Below are 24,607 nucleotides of genomic sequence, written 5' to 3'. Positions count from 1 at the left end.
GCAAAAAATCTAAACGGTCATCTTTTGTAATGATCCCCATCTAAACAAATAATTAAACATTTGAATATGAAAGACATTATACGAGTCATGTAGGTACCCCAATATCGGATGTTTAGTATTGTAGGTATCCAATATTGAGGTAACTACCTAATTGTACAATAATCGGTTACAAAAATTTCACCCTGCGCAATTTTCGCTAAAAATGCGTTAACTTCTGTATTCTAACTATGCGCCCAGCTAGTATATAACACTGTTACAAAATATAATATCACTTACAGTACTTTAGCAGCGTTTTGAAGTCAAGATCTGAAAAAATCGTCGAACAGAAAAATACACTTTGAATGTTTACAGCTAACTGAAGGCAAAAATGGCGCAGACAACTACCAAAATATTGGTAACTTATATTGACGAAGTAGTTCTAGTTTTTAAATAAAGATGGTGTTGTTTAGTTTTCATTATAGCGGGGTATCCAGTATTGTGCACGTATCCAATATTTGGTACGTCTCCCTATACCACTTCATATTTTCAATCCAAATTTAGGGGCCACATTATACCCCAAGTAAGCCTGAACAAACATTGGCCTATATGTTAACCAACTTTAAGTTGAATGTGAAATCAAACATTACCACTTTGGTTTCTATTAAATTTTAATAAACTGCTTACTAAGAGACCAAACTTCTTCTTTGACCGAATTTCATGTAAGGATTGTGTTAAAATCAGTTAAAATAGACACCATCAGTGTTTAAAAAAAGAGCGTAAACAAAAAATTTATAAGTTATGAAAAATTGCGTAATAAGCTTCGTATTTTTTCCTTTTCATGCCGAATTACCAACTAAGTATATCAATATGGTTCAAGTTGAAGTCAGTTTCGTAATGGGTTAAATTGTTTAATTAGTCAATAGATCTGTGATCTATATTTTTCCTGTCGGTACGAACAAGTCATGTACCTAGTGGTAAACGACACGTCTACCGTTAACAGTTGCAGTGCCACTCAGAGTTTTAAATCGCAAAGGTCTGAAGGCCACTACCACACTGCACCCGTCACCCTGGGACGTAAAGTTGACAAGCCCCATGTGCCTGTACTTTCACCAACATCCTTACCCTCCAAAATCGGAACGCAGTAATAGTCACGTTATTGTATATATGTAATAGTATATATGGTGACAGTATGTCCCTGGACGAATTCTTTCACAAGGAGTTTAGCTGCTACTGTCTTATCTACTTAGTATCATCATCATGTCCACTGTCCACCGAATGTTGTTGCAACTTGTGATTACAAAATACAACTGCGACAGGTGCTAATCTACGAATAAAATTAACCAGAAGATATTTAAGGTTATTTTATTTGCACGGAGTATTTATCCACTTCGGGCGAGTTAGATAATTTTCCCTTTTTTTTTAAATATCCAGTGACGGGACGAACAAGTTGTGCGCCTGATGGTAAGCTACACGCCTGTCCATAACAGTTGCAGCGCCACTCAGAGCTTTAAATTGCAAAGATCTAAGGAGCACTGCCACTGCGCCCGTCGCGCTGAGACACACGTTGACAAGTCCCATGTGCCTGTAATTTCACCAGCACCCTTATTCTTCAAAACCGGAACTCAGTAATGCTGACATTACTGCTTGGCGGCAGAAATGGGTAAGGTGGCAGTACTTCGATGAACTCTTTCACAAAGAGCTCTACTGTTGCTAAACCTAACACTTCGTATAGCCGTTGGCCTCTTTCTTGAAATCTGGCTAAATGTATATTTTGCTCTATGAGAGTTTTTCAAGACCTTGATATTGAGTTCTTACGTTTTCGCAATTGTTACACATAGGAAATGAAACTATTTATCCGGATATAAATCGCGTATATTTGTTTTTTCCAACAAACCAACGTTTCGGGGCCTTTACAGGTCCCATGGTCAACCAGTTATGTCTAATATTAGCCTTGATATTGTTTATCAGTATCAATTTGCAATGTCTAATAATAATGTGTTAGAAAGTAATGTTTGATAAAGTATAATGTTATAGGAAACACGTGAAAAATAATGTGCTTGCAATTTACGATAACTATACAAACGCATAGTTTGCATAGGGAGGCAATTATTACGTCATTATTCACAATTACCTTATTTAAGTAGTTACGTTTCGTCATACATTTTGTAAAGAATTCAGCGTTATAATTAAATATACTCATTAAAATTACGACCCGAAGTTCAACGTCTGACATTTGATTATTATTTCTAAGCAGTAATTGTTTATTTATAACAACTTAATTATGTTACTTACCTCACGAGAAATTGGTGAGGGTATCAACATAACAACTATCTTCCCAATAATTACGTAATATAATATTTTTTATTTACGTTATAAAATATTTTTAGTATATTTATGTTTATATGAAGTTTCGCTTATTTAAATTTGATTTTACTTAAAAAATTTGAAATTTGTATTGGTAATTAATAAACAAACATCGAGTATGGTTATATACTCGATGTAAACAAAGGATGGGTTGCTAGAAGTACGGTGATTCTCGTGCATGTATGAGAATTTTACCTCTTATATGGTGTGCGAGGCAAAATATGTTTTAGCATCAAATATGCCTCTTTGTTATGGTTTCTAGTAGCAACTATAGGTAGCAACTTGCTACTCCCTAAAGTGCAACCATTGATGATATATTGTGTTGTGGAAGGTTTGACCTTTACACCAAAAGACTGACTCCAAAAAAATGGGTTTAAACACGGAATAACAAACTATGTAGTAAGTGGTAGTGATTGGATGTTAAGAGAAAACTAAGTGCAAATTTAGAGGTTGTCAGGATAAAAATAATAGCTAAACAGAAACGAAGATTTTAAATGAGTTTTCTACCAAAACAAACGTTGCTTTTTAGTAGCAGTAGAGCTCCTTTTGAAAGAGTTTGTTCAGGGAAGTTCTGCCGTCTTACATATTTCTACCGCCAAATGAATAAGATAGAATAGAATACAAAAATCATTTATTACACAGCACCAAAATATATAGTAAGAAATTTAAAAAAAGATAAAGTTAAATTAAAACAAAAAAAATATAGAATAACAAAAAATAAAATAAAGATAAAATCTTGCAAAGCAAAAACATTAAATAGTCAACACTATTGTGTCCTAAGTAGATGTCATGTATGCACGGTAAAAACAGATTACTTAGAAAAAGACAAAATTCTTTTTATGAAGACAAATTTATTAAATCCAACAAAACGATCCTCTCCCTATAGACGCTAGAGAATAATTACTTGATAATAGTAAAAAAACGTCTCAAAAGTGTATTTTAGTTATAAGACAGAAATATTTAATCCAAGAGCAAATTAATTTACTTCAAGTCACAAAGCCACTCTAAGTTCAACAAAATATTTATTTGTTATTAGAAATGTCCGATTTTGATTTGGAAAAAAAAGAATGAAAAATTGAGAGATACTTAATTATTTGACTGAAGCTTTATGTTTTCTAATATCAAAAAGGGTAAATTTACAGGGCTATGGACCCAACAGTATGTCTCACTGGCGTGAAAGCACACGGTACAGTGCCAAACCTTAAAGTAGCAGATATAAATAAATAAATAAATAAGACGGAATCTTTTCAAATATAGGACCATACAGTGCCGTATAAACGTTACAGTGGCAGACAGTACTAACAATTCCAAATATATGAGATGACTTTATACTATTGAAGTTAACAAAACGATAGCGCGTTTCAGAGTACAACTAATGCCATCTAGCAGTGGCGTGATGGATCTAATTGCATGTTAAAGTTGTGCTTGTTACAAGTGTAGTTTGATTTCATGCTGAAACCAAATTTCTTAAATTATGACTATAAATAACAGTTCTTTGGATAAATAACTGTATATGATTTTTATGATTACAAGCACAGTAAAAGTAATCGTTACCGCGTGCGCCTTCGGCGACATGTCTCGTCAATATTGACTATGAAAACGCACGCAACGAAATGTTGCTTTAAGAATATACTCTAGAATTTAGAATATGAATCTGAATAGCAAACTACTTCTTTTTTTGTTTAAGAATATATTTTCTTAAAATGCACCCAAGAAATTTTGAATTCATTTAAGATTATTTAAATTTGATGTAAGAGGTAAAAATTTCTTGATGTAAGTAATGTCCAATTAGTAGAAATGAAATAAAATCTTGAAGTGAACGTATGTGTCTAAAAGTTAGAATAAAGTTAAGAGTAAAATTGTATTAGAAAAAGATAAGCAGTATTTTTGTAATGACAATATTTTATTACTTTTAATAAATAGTTTAGTTAGAATTAGCAAATATTTTGAGAAATTGCTCTTTCTTATTAGTACAAATCCTTTTTTTCTGTGTGCCGCTGTGGCGTATGTAAAAGGATCCACTCAGCTAATCTCACCGCCGAGAAAAGGCTGTAACGCTGAATTTCAGTGGACAGCATTATTGCGTTCCAGTTTTGAAAAGTAAGGGAATCATCATCATCAATCAATTCACACGGAATCGCCTTACGCCGATTAGAAAAATAATTATGTCGTTGCAATAAGAGCGAAAAAGATGTTGTGCAACTCGCTTCCGCTCTGATCGCCGATGCGAAACGCGCAACGTCATTTTTGTTCTTATACATGATCACTAAGATTTTTCTGACCGGGTTAATGCGTATCCGTATTTATAAGTGTGGTGACTCCCTTGGATGCTGGTGCAGGCATATGCGTCTTGTCAACTTTACGTCTCAGTGTGGTGGGCGCCTTGTAATTGTTATGCGTCCCGTCACTTATATCATAAAAAAATCGGTTTATTATCGGTCGATTTGTAACACCGATCACAACTGGTGCTCGTGCGCATAATTGCAGCTGGCACATATGACATTATGCCCTCTAAACGACTTTTTTGACACCACTGATAACGCAAATGTGTTGCTAAAAACTAGACCTATATAAACATGTAATTAAGGACTGCAAAATAAAACTAAATGATCAACTATTTGGTATAAGAAGAAATCCCTTTTCGCTTGTAGCCGAAGAAAGGACTACAGAACTGTGCTCATTAAATGGTCACTGATAGTTTTATGAAAATGATAATTATCAATTTCTCTCAGTTGTCCTTTCACGTACACAAGACCACAAATAATAAAATAATTATCACCGAACTTCGCCCGATGAGTAATAGTGAATAACCTCTTGTTAAACAAGAACAAGATAGTGGCTTTGTTTGTAAGCTATCGTAGGTATAGTATAAAAACAGTTTTGGTCGTTGTCTCTTTACAATTTTATTAAACTATAATAATAATAAATTTATTTATTTCATAACTTAACTTACTCGTGTTAAGTTTGCAATGTTGCATTTAGGGCAAGACATCTGTGTCTGAACTAGATAATTAATTCTTAATTGAATTAATTAAAATTAATTTGTTATATAAATTAATTAATTATTTATTAAAATTATAAATTAAATTAAAATTAATTCTTACATGAATACAAGAACTATGACTGGTTTAAAAAATAACATTGTCTTCTAAAATAAGTCTAGGGACTTTGAGTTTAAATTTAAAGTTACTTATAATTTTAGATGTGAGTAGTGACCTCCTTGTGAGTAGAATGGAAATGATTGAATATGTGTGGGAGTGTGTGTAGGTTATAAGAGAAAAAAGCTACTCATAAAAATTAATACGTTCTCGGTTGCATCATTTTTATTAATTTTATTATAAACTACATTGTTTTTTTCATTGATATCTAATTCTACATTTACCCAATGGGTTTTTGATTCTTAAAATGACTTACTTACGTTTGGAATACTATTAAGTGATACCTACTCAAAGCCAAACGATAGGTATATATTTATTGTATCATTAAGTATAATTTAAGATAAGATTAATTGGCATAAAATACAGGTGATGACTGATTGTACAAATGCTAATAATTGGCAAGGTCAGACAGCGATTTTTGTTTAATGTACATATATTTTCTATTTTTAATGATAAGTTATTAAGTGACTGCATTCGTAGTGAAATCATCATTATTTTTAAGTACGTTCACAGACTACATAATCTTTGTACCTGACACCTTCAGATACCTGATATGAATTATTTATAATTTTATAAACATGGTATGACATGCTTCTGATATTTGTATTGATATTACAATAATTTGCTATTGCAATATCAAAAAATGTAAAAAACAAGTGTATTACAATACGTATGTATATGAAACTATAAATAATGTTTATATGAGGTGTTTGAATGTGTCAGGTACAAAGGTTATGTAGGTACGCTGTTAAACTATTTAAAAATAACTATGAATTCACTACGGATACAGTCACTTTTTTTATATATATTACCAATCAATTACATAGGCACATTACAGACAAATATTACAAAATTTAGAAACAGAAACCACTAAGGTTTGAATCAATGCTGTATGTCGTCTGCATCGGCAATGCATGCAATGATTTAATCGTACTATAATAAAATAAGATAGTAAACTATTAATAAAGTATACTATATCATACATACTGTAATGAAGTATTCTTACGCAAAATAGAAAAGAAAAATCAACTAATCAGCTGTGGTGATTACGAATCTAAGCTTCTGAAACATTTTTAGTAGTAGTAGAGCGTGAAAGAGTTCATCCAGGGAAGTACTGCCGCCAAACAGTGAATATTACTACGTTCCGGTTTCGAAGGGTAAGGGTACTGGTGAAATTACAGACACGTGGGACTTGTCAACTTATGTTTCAGGGTGTCGGTCGGGTGCAGTGGTAGTGCGCTCAGATCTTTGTGATTTAAAGCTCTGAGTGGTACTGCAAATGTTAAAAAAAAAAATTTAGAGGGTAGGTCATTAATATGCCCGGGGACCAGGTACACCGCAGTCCGTTCGCCGTATGATCTCATAATTAATAATCTCAGCACAGAGTACTAAAAAAACCGAGGTCAAAAGTACGTGGAATTACATATAATTACCAAGTTTTATTGAAATCGGTTACCGGAAAGTGCGCAAACCCGGATTCATCCCCTAGTTCACCACTATACGGGACATGAAATAATACAAATCGGTTCTCACTACTCAAAGTATATTGAGAGAGAAAAACGCCTTGAATTGGAGAATAGCAAAACCAACCATTAAAATAATTGCTCCTTATAATAAACTTTAGGCGCTATTTATAATCATGCGTGAACAGCCACCCTTAGAGGTGAATAATTTTCTTCAAAATAAATGGGACCACTATGGACGTACCTAACAAAAAAGACCTCTTTCCAACAAAAAAGAATCATGAAAATCGGTTCACAAATACCGGAGTTATCGCGTAACATACATACAAAAAAAAACGTACAGTCGAATTGAGAACCTTCTCCTTTTTTTGAAGTCGGTTAAAAATAGAAAATATTATATGTATGACATGTTTTTGATATTTGTATATACATTACTATATTTGCTATTGCAATAACCAAAAAGTCTAATATATATAAAGTCTAGTAAAGTACGTAGAGAAGACGCGAAGAACGAAAAAACGCTATAAAATGTTAACCTCGCCATGTCTATGAGTGAACTTTATAACACTTTTTATCTCTGTATAGTCCTTAATGGCGTTGAGGTTTAAATGCAACGCGACACGATTTCAACCAGTATTCAACGTAATCTAGATCTTTCTTTTTTTGCAGGTGAAAATGACAGAGATATACGATGTCACAGACGCAGACACGGATGTAGTACAGTCGCAATACGAGCGCTCTGTCAACAAAGAACTCGAATTCGACAACGACTGGTCGACGGAGCTCTTGGCTGATAATGGTGAGTCATATAATAAAGGATAGTTATTCTTGACAGTAGTCTTCACAAAGTTACGTCACAGATTCATTGAAAGAGCAATGTATAAACTTCTATAATAACTAATAAGATTCCGGTTGATATTCAAAATTTGCCATTTACGAGGTTTTCAACTATAGTGAAACAAAAACTTTATTCTATAGGTTTATTACACAGCTTATGCGTACTTGGATGACACGAATCCGTGGTAGTGACCCGTTTAGCTTTGCCAGGTCGTCTCCATCTAAGATGTTGGAAATAAATATAGAGTTTCATGCTCATTCTTTTCAGGGGACTCTACCTTAAGAAAGAGCAGTATAGTTTAATTAATATGACGATTTCAAATGTAATTTGCTTACCTATGAATAAAAGATCATTTGAATTTGATCAGCCTTTATGTCAGCTATCAGCAGGAGCCGAACTTGAAAGCCCGACTAAAGATTAGAGTGAGAATACACTATAAATTTCCAAACCTATGTAACTTTCTGTGTTTTAAATTATGCATTTGTAGTATATTATAAAGTATTCTCTGCTACTATTTTACAATTTGACTCTGATCTTCAGAGTGGCTTTCAAATTACGCGGTTAGGTGACAGCATCGCCCGCTTGGACAGAACGATGTATAAAAAGGGAAATAGGATTATTTTATTTTTTTTCTTTATGTGTCTGCTTTAATTTACTTGCTGCAGTCCACTGTCAGACATAGACCCTTAAAAAACAGAATATGTTTATCGTTTTTTTTTATATTATAATGTATAATATAAATATCTTATGACGACCTCCACTGTCGAGCGGCTTGCACACCGGTTTTCATGGGGTCGCCATCTCTGAGGTGCCGGGTTCGATCCCGTCAATGTAGAAACTAACTTTTCTATGTTATCTCTGGTCTAGTGTTTGTGGTACCGTTGTCGTTGTTTCCGATTTCCATAACACAAGTGCTTTAGTTACTTAAATAATAATAATAACGCACACACTCAACATAACCCCGCACTAGGGAAACTCTGAGTCGCGGGTGCCATGGATACATACACCAAACAACCACAAATTACACCCAAACTTACGAGAGAAATAAATGTAGGCCATACAAATATTTTTGCCCGCGAATCAAACCTGGGACCTCTGCATGACAGTCTGGTAACCGTTTGGCCACTGATGCCGTTACTTACTTTGGGATCAGAGCAACGTATGTGATGTTGTCTAATATTTATATTTATTTATTATCTACGTGGTTGTATAATCAGTGCACAGTATTTAATATTAATAAATATAGGATACTCTCTATAAAATTGTCAATTAAACCAATACTTGTTTTCAGATGAACTGGACATCGATGAAATAGACGACGATGAATTAACAGACACAAACATCTTCTCAGATCCTGAGAGCGAGTGGCGGCGACAGTCCATTTCAGGCTCTGGTGACGAAAGTGATGATGTGCCAGAGTCCGAACGGGTTGGACACAACAGCTACGTGACTTATGCGTAACAACCAATTCTAACTTGTATTAAGAATAACATATACGTTACTTATGAGTGGGTAGCATCTGACTGTACTTTACAAATGTATAATTGTAGATACTTACACGTGTGTAGTAACCAGGGTGGTTGCTGAAGGAGGTTATTTACACATCAGCAGATGTAGATGCGGATGCTGATTTTTTACCTTAACATCGACGGATGCTGATGCAGATGCTTATTTTATGTATTAAAAAAACGCGCAAATTATACATCCTTACTGAATGAAAAAACTTTCTATTTTCTTTGGTATTGTAATAAAATATTATTTCAATAATTTTGTGATATTTATTAACAAAAGAAACAATCTACATGAAAGCAATCAATCTGCCTGGCTGAATTGTGGAATTTTATTAAAATTATAGCTCAAAAGCCTCAGCTGAGCTGCTTTTTCGGCTTTTAGTTCTGGAAGGCTTGTAAATTATTCCAGCAGCGTGCCTTTCAGGTCATATCACGACTCGAACATCCGCAATGAGTAAAAGCATCGATGAATGCGGATGCGGATATTTTAATTTATTCAGATTATCAGCGGATGTGACTGCTGATATTCGCAACAACCCTGGTAGTAACAACCGTGTCCGCACAGTGCTTCCAGTAACCATGGCAAAAGACTGTTAGAAGACTTTAGTTCCTCTTATTGCCTTATTGCGTCTTAATGCCTTATTGCGGATAAGTTGGTCGATCTGCATTCAAAAGGATATCAGAATAAAGTTCAGAGCCAAAGAGGCCATAATCCCAAAAACTGATGCAATTACAGGCACATGGAACTTTTTAACTTATGTCTTAGGGTGACGGGCGCTGTGGTAGTGCTTCTCAGATCTTTGCGATTTAAAGCTCTAAGCGGCAATGCAACTGTTATGCATAGGCGTGTCGCTTACCACCAGGCGCACGACTTGTTCGTCCCATCACTTGGTATGATAAAATAAAAAACTTGTAAACATCAGTTGTCAAAAAATCTAAATATATAGACGTTATTCCTTAACCTACATTGGATATTTCACAGCCATGCCTTACAATGTGCCCTTTATTGAACTTGTTAACAATGGACCTTATTAGACGCGTAAATGGATGCAATTTTAGTTTCAATTCGCGAGGAGATAATGTCAGCTGTTCAACATACACTCCCTGCTACATAATTCACGCCACCTTGCACTTTTATTCTTAAAGGGCGAGAATACAAAATTAAAAAATATTATAATCAGTGGTTAGTACAGCGCTGGAGTCAGCAACCTGTGGCTCGCGAGCCGTATGCGTATGCTCTTTCGATATGAAATTGCAGATCTTTAGTTCCATACGCAAAACATTAAATATTTTATTAAGAAAACCTATAAAAATCGAAATTTTGTAAAATGTAATTTTGGACTCTTCCGATCTCGAAAGGTTGCCGACCCCTGGTAGAGGGTGTTCCAAATGACTAGATATAGATACACAGAGTGGCATGGAGTGGTTAAAACCACAAATTATTAATTAATTACTTTTCGAATTCCGGATTTCCGGAAATACTTTTACAGCATCGTACGATAAAACTACTCATCTAGGAAGCTGAAGCTAGATTCTAAAGTAATTCTGATGGAGAGGCATGGAAAAAAATTGGTAGGGAGTAAATTATAAACCTTGCTCCAACAAAAACGTTTAACTAAGCGGATATTATTTATTATATACTAATTTCATTGACGTTTACTATACCAGTTTAAAAATTAAAATAATAATATTTAATAAAATAATATTTTTTATGCAATCGTTGCATAATGAGTCCTAAAGTCCAGTACCGTGTTTAGGCCACTTGGCAAGGTACGAGATTTTAAGATCTAATTATGTAATGTTGCATACAATACTTTTAGTACTAGTAAATAAAATTATGAAACAGAACCAATATTTCGATACCCGCAATGAACACTACGTCTAATTAAATTTTCGACCTGTTCTGTTTTTATTTTGTTTTTTGTTTCTTTTTTTTCACGATTGTATAAAATACTATTTCAATTTCGTAACTTTATTATTGAGAACGCGATATTAGTTACCTTTTTGTTATCAAAGCCAATTAATGTGATAATGAATGAATATCATAGCTGTCAGATGTCTGGAGTTTAACTCTCGAAGATAAGATAATAAGATTCAATGATAGTCTAAAATAACAATTATGTTTAATTGTTTGTTTAATTTATTTTTTAGCAAGCTGTACGTCTTTTTTTTATTTAGACAATATTAATAGTCTTAAGTTAAAGCTTTCAGATTCTACAGACTGCCAAAACAATACTGACACTTTGTAAACAGTAATGTGAAGTTTAACAACTGGTCTTTTTATTTGCTAAATATCTAGTCGTTGGAAATTTTTAGGTTATTTTAATTTACAAAATTGTTTAGTATTTTTTGTCGGACAGTGTACCAGGCCGTATACACTTATGCACTTCGAGCATTACAAAAAGACGATCGGCTTTGTGAATAAAAAATGTAGTTCCAGTTTTTACAAGAATTCATTTTTAGTAAAAAGTATTTCTTTTTTAAGTTTCTTAATTATTTGTTATCTTTTTAGGCTGATGGCTCTATAGCCAATGCGCAATAAATAAATGCAAATAGATACATACATAATTTCGGCTGTAGAGCGTAGCCTCGTGTCAGCCGTACCTGTGTGGTATTTATACCGATAATCTTTTTCTAAAGCTCGATTTGTAATATTTATGGCCTGATATTATAGCATCAATATCATCACACATGCTCATAAATAGTTTAGCAGTATTACTATACTGTCATACGATAATAGTTCTATTTTTATTTTTTGAAGAGCGCGGACAAACTGCCTGTTCGGCCACAACTATTTTGCCGTAAGTACGTAAATTCGCGTCAAAAAATCCAAATTTGTGGAACTGTCGACTTTTTCACTTCATTTGTAAAAACTAATGTAAAACAGACGGCTTTATTTCATATATCGTCGGGGATAGTTTAATTCCGTGTAACTTAGCATTGGATAATTCCGCGTATCTGACACAAGTGGCCAATTTATGTTTTGAATGCTAGTGCACGTAAAAAAATTATAGTTATATGATTGGGACCCGCTTTCTTAACTCCTGTTGCGATTGACTAACAGAAAGCCAGAAATCGGTGAATAACAATTCCTCGTATCTGTCACCAGGTCCAGAAATAGGCAGTCGATTAAAATCCAATCTGCCCGCCTGGGTTTTAACCACGTTTTTATCCAAAGCGCCCGGTTTTAACCCATTTCTGCCCAAAATCGTAGGTGAAAACCATTATACGCTGTAAATTTTTTTTTGTATTTCTTATTAACACAATGTATAGTAGTTTGTATTTCACTTTCGAGTTATGGTAATAATTAGGGCTCATATAAATATGCAGTATAAACTACAAAATATGTACATATAATATGAGAGATAAAAAAACAGCTATTTTCACATGAACTACGCTTTATTATAAAAAAAAACAACAAATGTACACTGTTCTTTTTTTTAGTGTATGAAAACCTTTATTTTTTTTCAAGCACGTGCGTGACTGAAAAAAATGATGGTTTTAGATGAATATTTTTTTCTTAGGAAAGATTATTAGAACTATACAGTAAGCAAGCCACACATTACTTTTCCTATATTGCTGGATAAAAATTATATATGTATTTCTCCATACAAAAAAACTTAATTATTTTTTAATTCTGAAACACAAGAACAAAAGCTATCCGGAATGTCATCATAACATCAACAGTTTGTTTTGTTCGTATGGAGAAATATAAACTTTATGTTTTATCTCGAAATGTAGGAAAAAACATGTTTATGGCTTGCTTACGGAGTAGTTCCAATCAATTTCTACCAAAATATCCATCTGCAGGTACGTGTAGCTTTATGAGTACCTATAGGCAAAATTTCTGTATTTTTTATGTATCTATTGAAACAGTATACAATTTTTTCTACTTAACTATTCAGTTATTACACTGTCTAAATTACTCAAATTTGCAATTATTGTATGCCTTTGATTTCAATACCGCGTAACTTACGTTATATATTAAATCCGCGCAAGCCTCGTGGCAAACAAATTAGCATGATTTACGGGAATCTGTTGTTATCAGTTCGTACATGACATAAATTAATACTTCCTGTGCAAAAATGAAAGTCGCAGCCATTGATATAACAAAGTAATAACGTTAAAACCCTCCCCTGTAAAATTTGGTTTTGTGTAGATACGCACCTTTTACCAATGCTACTAACACGACTTTGCACTATCTCCGATGGTATACATAATTTAAACTATTTTTTCAACTTCCTTACAAGTGTGATGAAAAATTGCATGCTGCCCCGACGCAACAGCAATTACCAACGGCAACGTTCGGGCCATTGAAGCCTTGGCTTTCGGATCGGTTCGTAATTGCCTACTTACCGCCCTTGTAACACAATGTGCTATACCTTGTCACATATTATATCGAAATTACTAGATAGTGTTTGTAATTCCCAGTATATGTTTTACTGTGAGTCAGTTTATACGTTTTACATTTATTTTAAATCAATCTAATGCGTTGTTATTTGCGTTTGAAGTAAATTGTTTAAAAATAAAGGACAGTCGTAATGGGAAAAACGTAGCCTGTATAAGAATCGACATAACAATTATATATGGATTTTTTTGTAGTTTCGGTTGAATATGAGATTCTCAAAAACGCAATGATTCCTCTTTGTAACATTAGCGTAGAGATAATATATGTATTAGGATAGGGTACTTACTATATTACTACCTTTTATAAAAAAAAGTTTATGAAAATTATAAATATCTATCTATATTTCAAAATGTCGCAATAAAGCCATTTGTACATAGAACTAAGAACTTTTAGATATCCAGAAGTAATTAAAATTGTTTTTCCTTTAATGCTCTCGTAGTTTTAATATTAGAATTAAGTACGTACATTCAGCATCTAAATGATCTGAATATGATTAAACTAATCAAAACGATATACATACAAAGGATCAATTTTATTGCTAAATTCTAAGTCGTACAGTGCATTAGATAAAAATTAACCTTAGTGGAATGAATGTGGTGAAGGTGTTCATATTGTTGCCTATATTATTAATTATCTATCTATTGGGCAAATTTGTCAGGGCTATTTTCGGTTTAGTACTTCATACCTTGAACTGCAGTTTATGTTTTAATTTTTATTTAACAACACATACGACGAGTGCAATAATAATAAAGGCGGGTATATTTTGCAAAATCAGTCGGTTCGACTTAAGGCTAGAGAAATGTATTCATCAAAAATCTAATGATGCAGTTTTAGAATTCATAAAAGTAGGCCTGATAACTCCTAGTTTCAAACTTACCATTCACCCCCAGTTGAAAATAGTAGTTTATGTGACTGTACCATAATGAAAGGCGAGTGTGGGTTTAAGAAACGAGCCGACAGGTGAGTTTCATAAAAACATCACACGAGTGTTTTAATGCCTTACTATGTACAGTTATATACACTGCTCTATCTATATACATACTATAAACCTTTGTGATGTGTTCAGGAAGCGCATGTTACTATTGGCGAAATAGCGGTAAATAAAAACTTTCTCACGCAACCGTAGTTTTTTTTTTATTCATAGACAGACTAGAGTCGGCCCTAACTATCATATCGTTCGATATCAAGTAACGTGTGAGATAAGAAATTTGTTCTAACAAAACAGTTTATCTCTACCCTGGTCGTAATTTGCGGTCTGTAGATAAATGTATGTAATATAATATTCAGATCATTTACATATAACTGCAGCATTACACCAAAGTGGCCCAACGGGATTTCCACACTGATACATATACCAATTGGAGGCTGTTTACCGATATGTGTTCTTCCCAGCAGTTTTATGCAGCTTTCCCAAAAACTTTAAAATATATGTCCATGCGAGCTTTTAAAATGGCGGAGCTTATTAAACGGTAGCAGATGTATATCGGTGAACAAGATTCTGGAAAATGGTACCATTCTTAAGTTATTCCATATTTACTCTAAGTGATTGCGGAAATGGTGTAAATAAGTATTGTTATAATTGTATGGTGTCTATATATATATGTATATATATCTAGATTATCTAGTATTTTAATATAAACAATGTCAAATATTTTAAATAAATGTGTTTTACTTTGCTTCCCTCCTTAGGACTTAATTAACAATCGCGACGACGTATAAACCTTTTTGCTGCAATGTACAACCGTAGTATAATAAGACAAATCACAGTACAACTGTAATAACATAATATATAATAATAATAATAAGTAATTAATAACGCACACACTCATAGTCCCGCACTAGGAAAACCCTGTATTGCGAGTGCCATGGACACATACATAGTCAACCACAAATTACACCCAAACTCACGAGAGAAATAAATGTACGCCATGCCGTTACTTCTCCCGGCCCGGCAATCAAACCCGGGACCTCAGCGTGGCGCGTCCAGCATGGTAACCGTTCGATCACGGAGGCAGTTGACTCCCGCCTATTCGGCGCTTCAATACCTACACGTGTATAGGCACCTACAGATTGTAAATACAATTTGAAAATGTGTTGTATTGACACAACCTTAGAGGATGGAAAAAAATGGTTTCCATAGTCGTAAGGAAAGAACAGACTACGTCAAGCTTGACACTTTGTACTTTGGATCGTTCTTATCGTAAGCGGCATAGAGTTGGATTTAAATCTTAAATGTCAAGCTTGACGTGCTCTTAACCCTGAACTTACGCTGATTGTTGCCCAGGATGCGCCAGACGTACAGTAGGGCTAGCACGATAAGGCGGACTTGCGAGAGAGTGTCATAAAACATAAAATCTCGCACATTATGTCGCTCTCGCGCTAGCCGCGCCTTATCGTGCCAGCCCTACAGGTACCGTACACACGTCGCGGATTTGTATCTCCATTACGGGAGTACAATGGGGTACTAGGATGACGTACCTCCACGTGACTGAGTGGCTTCCATTCTTATGCAATCCCAGGGTTGTATAGGAAGGGAAGACATGAGCCTGTGCATCCTGGGGTAAAATGTCGTCACTCAATCCAACGGTGTTGGCGTACCGTGCCTATGGATGCGTGGATGGGGGGAGAAACTTCTACCGATCTATCGAGTTCTTAGGTTTTCGCGATTGTTACACATAGGAAATGAAAATATTTTTCCGGATTTAAATCGCGTATATTTGCTTTTTCAAACAAACCGACGTTTCGGGCCCTTTACAGGTCCGATGGTCACAGTTGACTGAGGTGGTACAGTCTTCAACCAGTTATGTCTAATATTGATGCAAACCACCCTATTTTTTCACTATAGTTACAATAGTTATTAATTAAATACCTTATTTTTTTAATAACTTTTTTCTTTGTAAAATTAAAAATAAGGTATTTAATTAATAACTATTGTAAGTATAGTGAAAAAATAGGGAGGTTTGCATCAATATTAGACGTAACTGGTTGAAGACTGTACCACCTCAGTCAACCGTGACCATGGGACCTGTAAAGGGCCCAAAACGTCGGTTTGTTTGAAAAAACAAATATACGCGATTTAAATCCGGAAAAATAGTTTCATTTTCTACCGATCTGTCAAAAATTACCATTTTTTTTTCACACCACCAGTAAGTGATGTGCATAGATCAGAGTATACCTGACGTCATCGAAAACAGTTTGTTCCAATTTCAAACCATCCTGTCACCATATTTTTGAGTCATTTAACAAATTCATCTTTTATATCGTACATTTTTTGCTATTGCAAGCGAAGCGCCCAGTCATTTAATACGGTGTGATCGAATGTGTTTTTGATTCGATATTACTATCTTTCCACGGAAAGGGATGGTTGGAAAAGGTACAGAATCAAAGAATAGCAGGATATTCCATCAATGCTACTTGAAATGTTGTAAACTTCAGAATTTGACTCCTCTGAACTCTGTTATCCCTGGCGGCAATGGAAAGGTCCTGGATTTCTGTGTGGATAGGATTAAATACCAAGAATGGCCGCCTATCCTGAACGCTCTAAGTTGCGACCTGAGTCTCCATTCTATTTCCATAAGATGCCGACAACAAGTCAAAACTGGTAAATTTAGGTTTACCATTCATAAACTTTCTAAATAGCAGTTGTAAAATTTCTGATTATTAGTCTTACAAGTCTAACAAGGTAATACTAATTTGTCACCGTAATTTACCTAAGAGATCGTTCAAGCTCGTAAGTTGTTGCGTTATATAAAATAACATTTACCACTGCTATTTTACTAGGACTGTAATAGTATAGATTGGATTTCTGTGTGCACACAAAAAACTACTTAACGATTTTTTATATGTGAACATGTACCCATGTGTCGACCTAGTCTAGCGGTTAACACTCTGAGCACTTGATAAGGAAGTCCCCGGTTCGGTTCCTGGTAGAATCGATCTAAATAATGAACAAACTTCCTAAATTGTTTCTGATTTGAGTGTTTTCGGTAGTGTCGTCGGGCTTTATTTCGCTACTCTGATACTCATAGTGCACGAAATTCCCTAGTTGCCAATGTGATTAACATAAGACACGAATGAGCCTGTTATTATTATCAATCTCTATTTTACTAAGTCTGTAATTTATTGTATTTTTTTAATTATATGTAAATATAATTACAAAACTACATTAGTAATAAGTAATTATTAATAATTTATAAAATAATTAATAATAATAACAAATAATTTAACTCTGCTGTGCTCTGCTCAGCTCTACTTTTTTTATTTATTATTTATTATAAAAATTCTATTTTATTGAGTGACTTCCAAGAAACCAATCACATTTCTTAACGGAATCAATTTCGTGGTTATATTTATTGCTTAAAAAAGAATCATCAAAATCGGTTCACATATTGAAAAAGACTTATCGCTTAACATACGTATAAAAAACATACAGCTGAATTGAGCACCTCCTCCTTTTTTTGAAGTCGGTTAAAAATTATCGATACAATCATTAAGCTTCGTATGTAAGCTTAGGATGCGTGGCGAGAGGTACTTTTATGAATTAAAACTGGAATAATCTTCAAAACTTGCTTTATTGTACTTTTTTACATATTTTCAGCGTTGGGTTATATTTCGTAATCTCGAGATGTTCTCTTCTTTTCTTATTTCATTTTTCAAAACACATTCTAATTACAAAACTATTCATTCAGCCAGTGATTCTACTCATAGAGTAGAGCCTAGACTACACTACTTAGATTTTAGCCTGCTTATTAATTAAAATAGCGACTTATTATTAAGCAGTATCACTCTTGGAGATTCTTGAGACATGTTTGTACTTACGGACTTAAGTATTTGTCTATGCCAGAAGTTCATTAGTTCGCAATCTGATTTCTCTACAGTACTGGAACACATAGACTGCGAAAGGCTCGCAAAAACGGTAAACAAACGGGCTGTGATCCTGACCAACTTCATGCTGAGCAATTTAATCGAGGCTATTTCTCAGTTACTGTCCAACACCACGTTACTGTCGTCGTTGACGCTGGAAGGACTCCCTTTGAAGATACCTTATTTGAATCCTCTTTGCGAGGTAAGGAGTTGCTTATAAACAATAAGCACGTTTTACACTTTTCCATTTCTAGCGGTCTTGAAGTTCTTGCATTTAAACTTATCTAATATTGTATGCACTTATAAATATGGTTTCTTTAGCTGACTGTAGTGCCGTACGTATATTGAGCTTATATCCATTAAAAAAAGTTAATTTTAGTTTGGAAAATATTAGGTCCTTACCATTGACCTACCAATAAATGGACGTCGGGTTCGCGCTAAAAAGTGTCCGCACCTGTAGGGCGTTAAAATCGCATACAGAGCGTCAATCGCGCAATAGCCTTCGTTTGTTCGAGTGACAGCGCGTTTGTCACTCATGCAGTAACAATAATAATAACTTGTAAAAATTACTGCAGTAAAGTGTGAAAACAGAGTTTTGTATCATATTTTCACTAAATAAATATATTATGTTATCATAGTTGTCATTTAAAAGTGTTATTTTGTACAGTTTTGTAGTATTTTATTTATACATTTATAACTGAATCATAAATATAAATTACAAAAGCACACGAAATAATGAAATAGCTTACTGTCCTTTTTCTACTCATTGCATCCGCAAAAGATGGAAAGAGACCCATTACGTCAGTTTCAAGAAGCTTATATAAACTTCTTAGTCATTTTCAATTGTTCGAACCACAAGCGATTGAAATATTTAGAACAAAGAAACTGTAGAGTTGCTCTGATTTTAATCCTATTTTTAAAATGATTTTTTTATTAAGCGTTAGCTATTGCTAACAAAATATTGCTGTAGTCGTTTTGCGGCATGGGATTACCTATCAGAAGTCAGTAAATACATTTGCCTGAAATAACATTAGCTCGAATTTTGATAACGTGTTTTTACGAAGATTACAAACAAAAGCTACTTTTGTCTATGTAAAAAGCATCAAAATTACTCGAAAGCGTAACGGTTTTGCTATAAATCGGAATTATGGATATTTGAGTTCACGTTTAGTTAGAATATCGGTACATTTCTTATAGTACGCGCTTATTTTCACATTTGTAGTAATATTTGTATGTATCTGCCAAACTCTTTATTATACCTTTAAGTGAATTTGTACAAAATTCGACATAATAATATATAAAAAAATTAATTAATATTTACGAGAAAGGCTATTCCATTACTCTTGTGTTGCAAGTAATTTTCAGTTGAAGCTAAATATGGTGCATTTTGTTAAGTTTCCAGTAGAAGCTAAATATGGTGTTTTTGGGCCCTTAAATTGTTGTAAGCAAATTTAGGCAGTACTGCAATGGCGTTACAATTTAAATTTAATGTTTTAGTTTTTTATATTTCGTTACATGTCACTACGTATGTATAGGTTAACCTCGGACATTTTTTTCATGGTTTTTGCATTAGACCCGATGTCCATTTGTTGGTAGGTCAATGGTCCTTACCTATGAAATTGCCGATTGTGAATACTGGGAAGTAAGAAGTTTTTTTAGTTTGAAGTTCGAAGAAGTTATCGATCTTTATTTTAATTAGTTTTCAATTCAAATTATTGTTATAATATAGCTATGAAATTTATTTTCAAAAATCAGTTATTCCTTTGTTTCTGCCGATCGTTTTTTTTAAATTTAGCTGTTTCTATGACCATTGGAAAAAAGAGTCGCGACAGCTCCTCGACATTTCGCCTACTACGGCGCCTTCGGCACCTCTTACGAGGCGGCTTGTGCCATGGCAGATACGGTTCCACCACGGGACCTGGACGCGGAGGCGTTGTCAGTCAGGAAACAGTCGAGAGGAGCCACTTCTGGAGCTTCACTTTAATTCACACTTCACATTAATCGATGGCGGACAAACGTGCACCGGTTCGCGGTCCGGAAGTGGCAAGCGAGGCAAGAGGAGCCTAAGTCTGGCCACTGGACCATCGGAGCGATTCGACCCGTTCTGGGAGAATGGGCGGATCGATCCTAGGGAGGAGTGTCTTTTCACCTTGTGCAGGTCCTGTCGGGACACGGCTGCTTTGGCAAATACCTGTGCAGGGTGGGACGAGAACTGACGGCCGTATGCCATCCATCGGTTGCGCCGAGGATCTCCGGCGAGGGAGGAGAGGAAATGAATTGAAATGATTTTTTGGTGTAACAATTTGATGTTTAGTAAATAACAGTGATAAGTATCACAAAAAATCTACCAATAATGGCGGACAAATATTCTTAAGTAAACTATTACAAATTGTTGAAGTCATTAGTTCAAAGTATTACATTTAAATCTATTATTATTTTATCATATTGAAGTTATAATCATATAAGATGTCAATATTGAATTATCATTAGATTTTACTATTATGATTATATTACATTAAACATTGCATAGTACACATTAGATGATATACTTATATGTCAGTTGTACAGATGTCAATCGGTTTATTTGATTTGCGAGTTATTTTTGCATTCCAGAAATTCATTTACGGAGAAGTAGCAAGCTTTAACTAGCATTATATTTATTTCACGTCTAAATGTATTTAGTGGCAATACTCTTAAATCACTAGGTAGCGAGTTAAAATTTTTTATGGCCATAAAGTATGGGCTATTTTCAATGCTTGATATTCGGCAATATGGTGCCCGCAACATATTATCAATTTGATGTCGAAGTTGATGTTTCCTTATGTTTAACTGTTTCCATGTTTTAAAAAAGTCAGGGTACTGTTTTACAAATGTGGCTATCTGTTTTATGGAAATGCATGGGAGTGGGAGGATATTCAACTTTTTGAATAGAGGTCTGCATGACTCTCTATAATTAGCTTTGCATATTGACCTTATATATATTTTTTGAATTTTAAATACATTGTCTATATTGCTACAGTTTCCCCACAACAGCAAACTATATTGTAGGATTGAAGCTACATATCCATGGTAAGCACTCAACGCCACTTCAACTGTTGCCACCTCTGTTAGTCGCCGTAGTGCATATACAAATCCATTTAATCTTGCGCATATAGACTCCACGTGAGCTTTCCAGTGATAGTATCTATCCAGTGTAAGGCCTAAGAATTTCATACACTCTACTTCTTCTATTCTTGTACCTCTGTGTTCTATTTTTAATTGCACTGGATTTCTTCTTTGCGACATAAATTGCATAACTTTGGTTTTTTCTAAGTTGATTTTTAGATTGTTATCACTCATCCATATTGCCGTCCTTTCTATTTCTCTATTTATTTCGTCTTCAAAATTTAACATTTTATAATTTTTAACTAAAATTGTTATGTCATCAGCAAAAAGTATCATTTCATGCTGTGTTATAATTGGTAAATCATTTATATACAATAAAAATAGAATGGGGCCAAGTATACTCCCTTGAGGAACTCCAGAGTTAATTCTCTTAAACTCTGACCAGCATTTAATCTTTCGATTATTCTGGAGTTCAGTAATTTCCGTACATTGAAATCTGTTTTCTAAATAGCTCCGGAACCAGTCATTGACCTTTCCCCTTAAGCCTTGACTATGTAATTTATTTAGTAGTCGTTTATGATGAACACAGTCAAAAGCCTTACTCATATCAAAGAATAGGGCTGCTACAGGGATCTTTTTGTCGATACTTTTCATCACAGATGTTTGTAATTTAAAATTGGCTAGAGTTGTAGATTTATTTTTTAAGAATCCATTTTGCGTCTCTGTTATTACATTATATTTAGTGAGAAAACTATTGAGCCTTTCAAGCATAACCTTTTTCATGACTTTTGATAGTATTGGGACAAGTGTAACTGGTCTATAGTTGGTCATATTCCTTCTATTACCTTTCTTAAATAATGGTTTTACTATAGAATATTTTGGACCAGCGATCTTCCCTGACCGCGGTGAACCGTGGTTCAAGCTATGGTCGGTAGGGCGTGGAGTGCGGTGGCCTCTTTCTGCACTGACGTGATGTCGCGGAATGAGGCGGCGGAACGGGTACGAGGAAGGTCCTTCCTCTCATTCTATGCACCGTAAACGCTTGGGGCGCAGGCGGCTGGCTTATATGGGTTTTGTGGGCCAAATGCCGCCCTGAGAGTGAACCCTGGTTGGTAAAAACGCGGGCTTTAGTCACCCATTGGATAAAGGTTCACTTGTTGATTGGCGTGCCAAGTATTCCCGGCATGCCACTAACGATGAAGGGGGAATAGTGATCCCTCACAGGTGGAACTGCAAAAAGGGCCGTGGATCGTAAACCACGTGGCCACAACCCCTTCCCGTGCGGGTTGTAGGAAGAATACCCGGGGGTTTGTAGTGAGTAAAGTCTTCATATAACCACCGCGCCTCCCCCGTGAGGCGGTGATATCCATGACGGATTATCCCCTGGAAAAAAAGAACTTTTTTCTTTTTTTTCCAGGTACATGTAAGCGCACAGAGCGTTTTTGGTGTTTGATTGGTTTTGGTGTTGATTGCTTCCTTTCTGGAAATTTTGGTCTCAACAATGAGCTCGGCTTGACCGGAAACCAAAGTCGATAACGATGAATTGAAAGCTACTATAGCTTTAAATTAGCAGATTCATGTCGTATTTCTCGAATTCTTTCAGACTCTAAGTCGTAATTAGCAGCAACCTTTGGCGTAAGTGATAAACTGACTAATTTGCGTCAAATTCGAATGACAAAAAGCTAAGAAGGACCGTATGATCGCACTAAACAACAACAAAATCGCATCGAAGCTTGCCTTGAGTCGTTGAATAGGCACTCAAATGATTCTAGATCGGATTATCACTTATGATGAAAAATGGATCTCGTATGACAATCGAAAACATCCGTCGTACTGGTTGGCTGCAGGGGAGGCAGCCGAACCATGTCCCAACGGCAAATTGAGTCAAAAGAAGTTGATTGTGAGTGTATGGTGGACCTATAGCGGCATTGTTCAGTACAGCTTCTTGAGACCTGTCGCAACTATTATCGCAGAGGTGTACTGTAAAGAATTGCAAGTGATGATGGATGACCTGGCTGTCAAACAACCGAGACTTGTCAATTACTCTAATCGCACGACAGACTTCTCAAAACTATAGGAGTTATGACTAAAAACTCTCCGTCACCTACCTTACTTACCAGACCTTGTTTTACTGATTTATATATATATTTTTTAATTTGGATATTTTTTACGGGGAAAAATTTCAAATCCGATGAGGCGGGGAACATGCTTTTAAACGTTCATCGATTCCCGTCCCCAGGATTTCTATAGCAGAGGCATCAATGAACTTCCATTAAAATGGCAAAAGTGCATCGACTATAATGACATGGATTAATTAAATATATATTTTTCATTAAAAATTATTTTTCCATTCTCTCTATTTAAAACGGCAATTTCATAGGTAAGGACCTAATCCCAACTAGCAAATTAACCTTATAACGTTAGAGCTTCATGGCTAGCAATCTTGTAATTGTTTTATAAGAGCATTCATTATTGCAATGTACCTTATAATAGTACTTTATAAGAGGTTTTAAGTTTTAATTTGGCTGTATAAACGTTATTAAACTCAAATAATACAGCCTTAGAATGTGCTCTTCTTATAAAGGTGAATGTTATTGCTTAACTGAAATATAATATTTAAAGCTACATAAAGGTCTTCGTAAAGATTCTTATAAAGGAAGTGGACAAGGTAAAAATAAGGCTATAAATATTTTAATAAAGGTTTATATAGCAAATGAATATTTGTTAGCTATATAGTTTTTATAAGAATTTAAGCAATTCATTATCACTAATACAGTAATTACAAGAGTATTATTCTTTAGATTATTATATTACTACAATTTTCATAACTAAGTCAGCACGTTGAAGTGCAACGCATGGTCGGGATGTCTTCGCCTTTTCCTGTAAAAAATGGATTTGCAAGAATGGAAGACATTTAA

At 34.6% G+C, this 24,607-nt stretch overlaps 1 protein-coding gene across 1 annotated transcript in view; it reads left to right on the top strand.

Moving 5' to 3' along the window:
- Positions 1 to 24,607, top strand: part of LOC113235457 — a 74,022-nt gene that overhangs the window by 41,068 nt on the left and 8,347 nt on the right. Inside the window, exons 9-12 of the mRNA XM_026471149.1 lie at positions 7,634 to 7,763; positions 9,094 to 9,230; positions 9,723 to 9,726; positions 18,599 to 18,786. Coding sequence (XP_026326934.1) covers positions 7,634 to 7,763; positions 9,094 to 9,230; positions 9,723 to 9,726; positions 18,599 to 18,786 — 459 coding nt within the window. The remainder of the gene's footprint in view (positions 1 to 7,633; positions 7,764 to 9,093; positions 9,231 to 9,722; positions 9,727 to 18,598; positions 18,787 to 24,607) is intronic.

This window comes from Hyposmocoma kahamanoa, unplaced genomic scaffold, assembly GCF_003589595.1.
Source record: "Hyposmocoma kahamanoa isolate Upper Pololo Valley unplaced genomic scaffold, ASM358959v1 87, whole genome shotgun sequence".
Lineage (NCBI taxonomy): Eukaryota > Metazoa > Arthropoda > Insecta > Lepidoptera > Cosmopterigidae > Hyposmocoma > Hyposmocoma kahamanoa.
The sequence above is the reverse complement of the archived record's forward strand: the minus strand, read 5'-3'. Positions and strand labels throughout refer to the sequence as shown.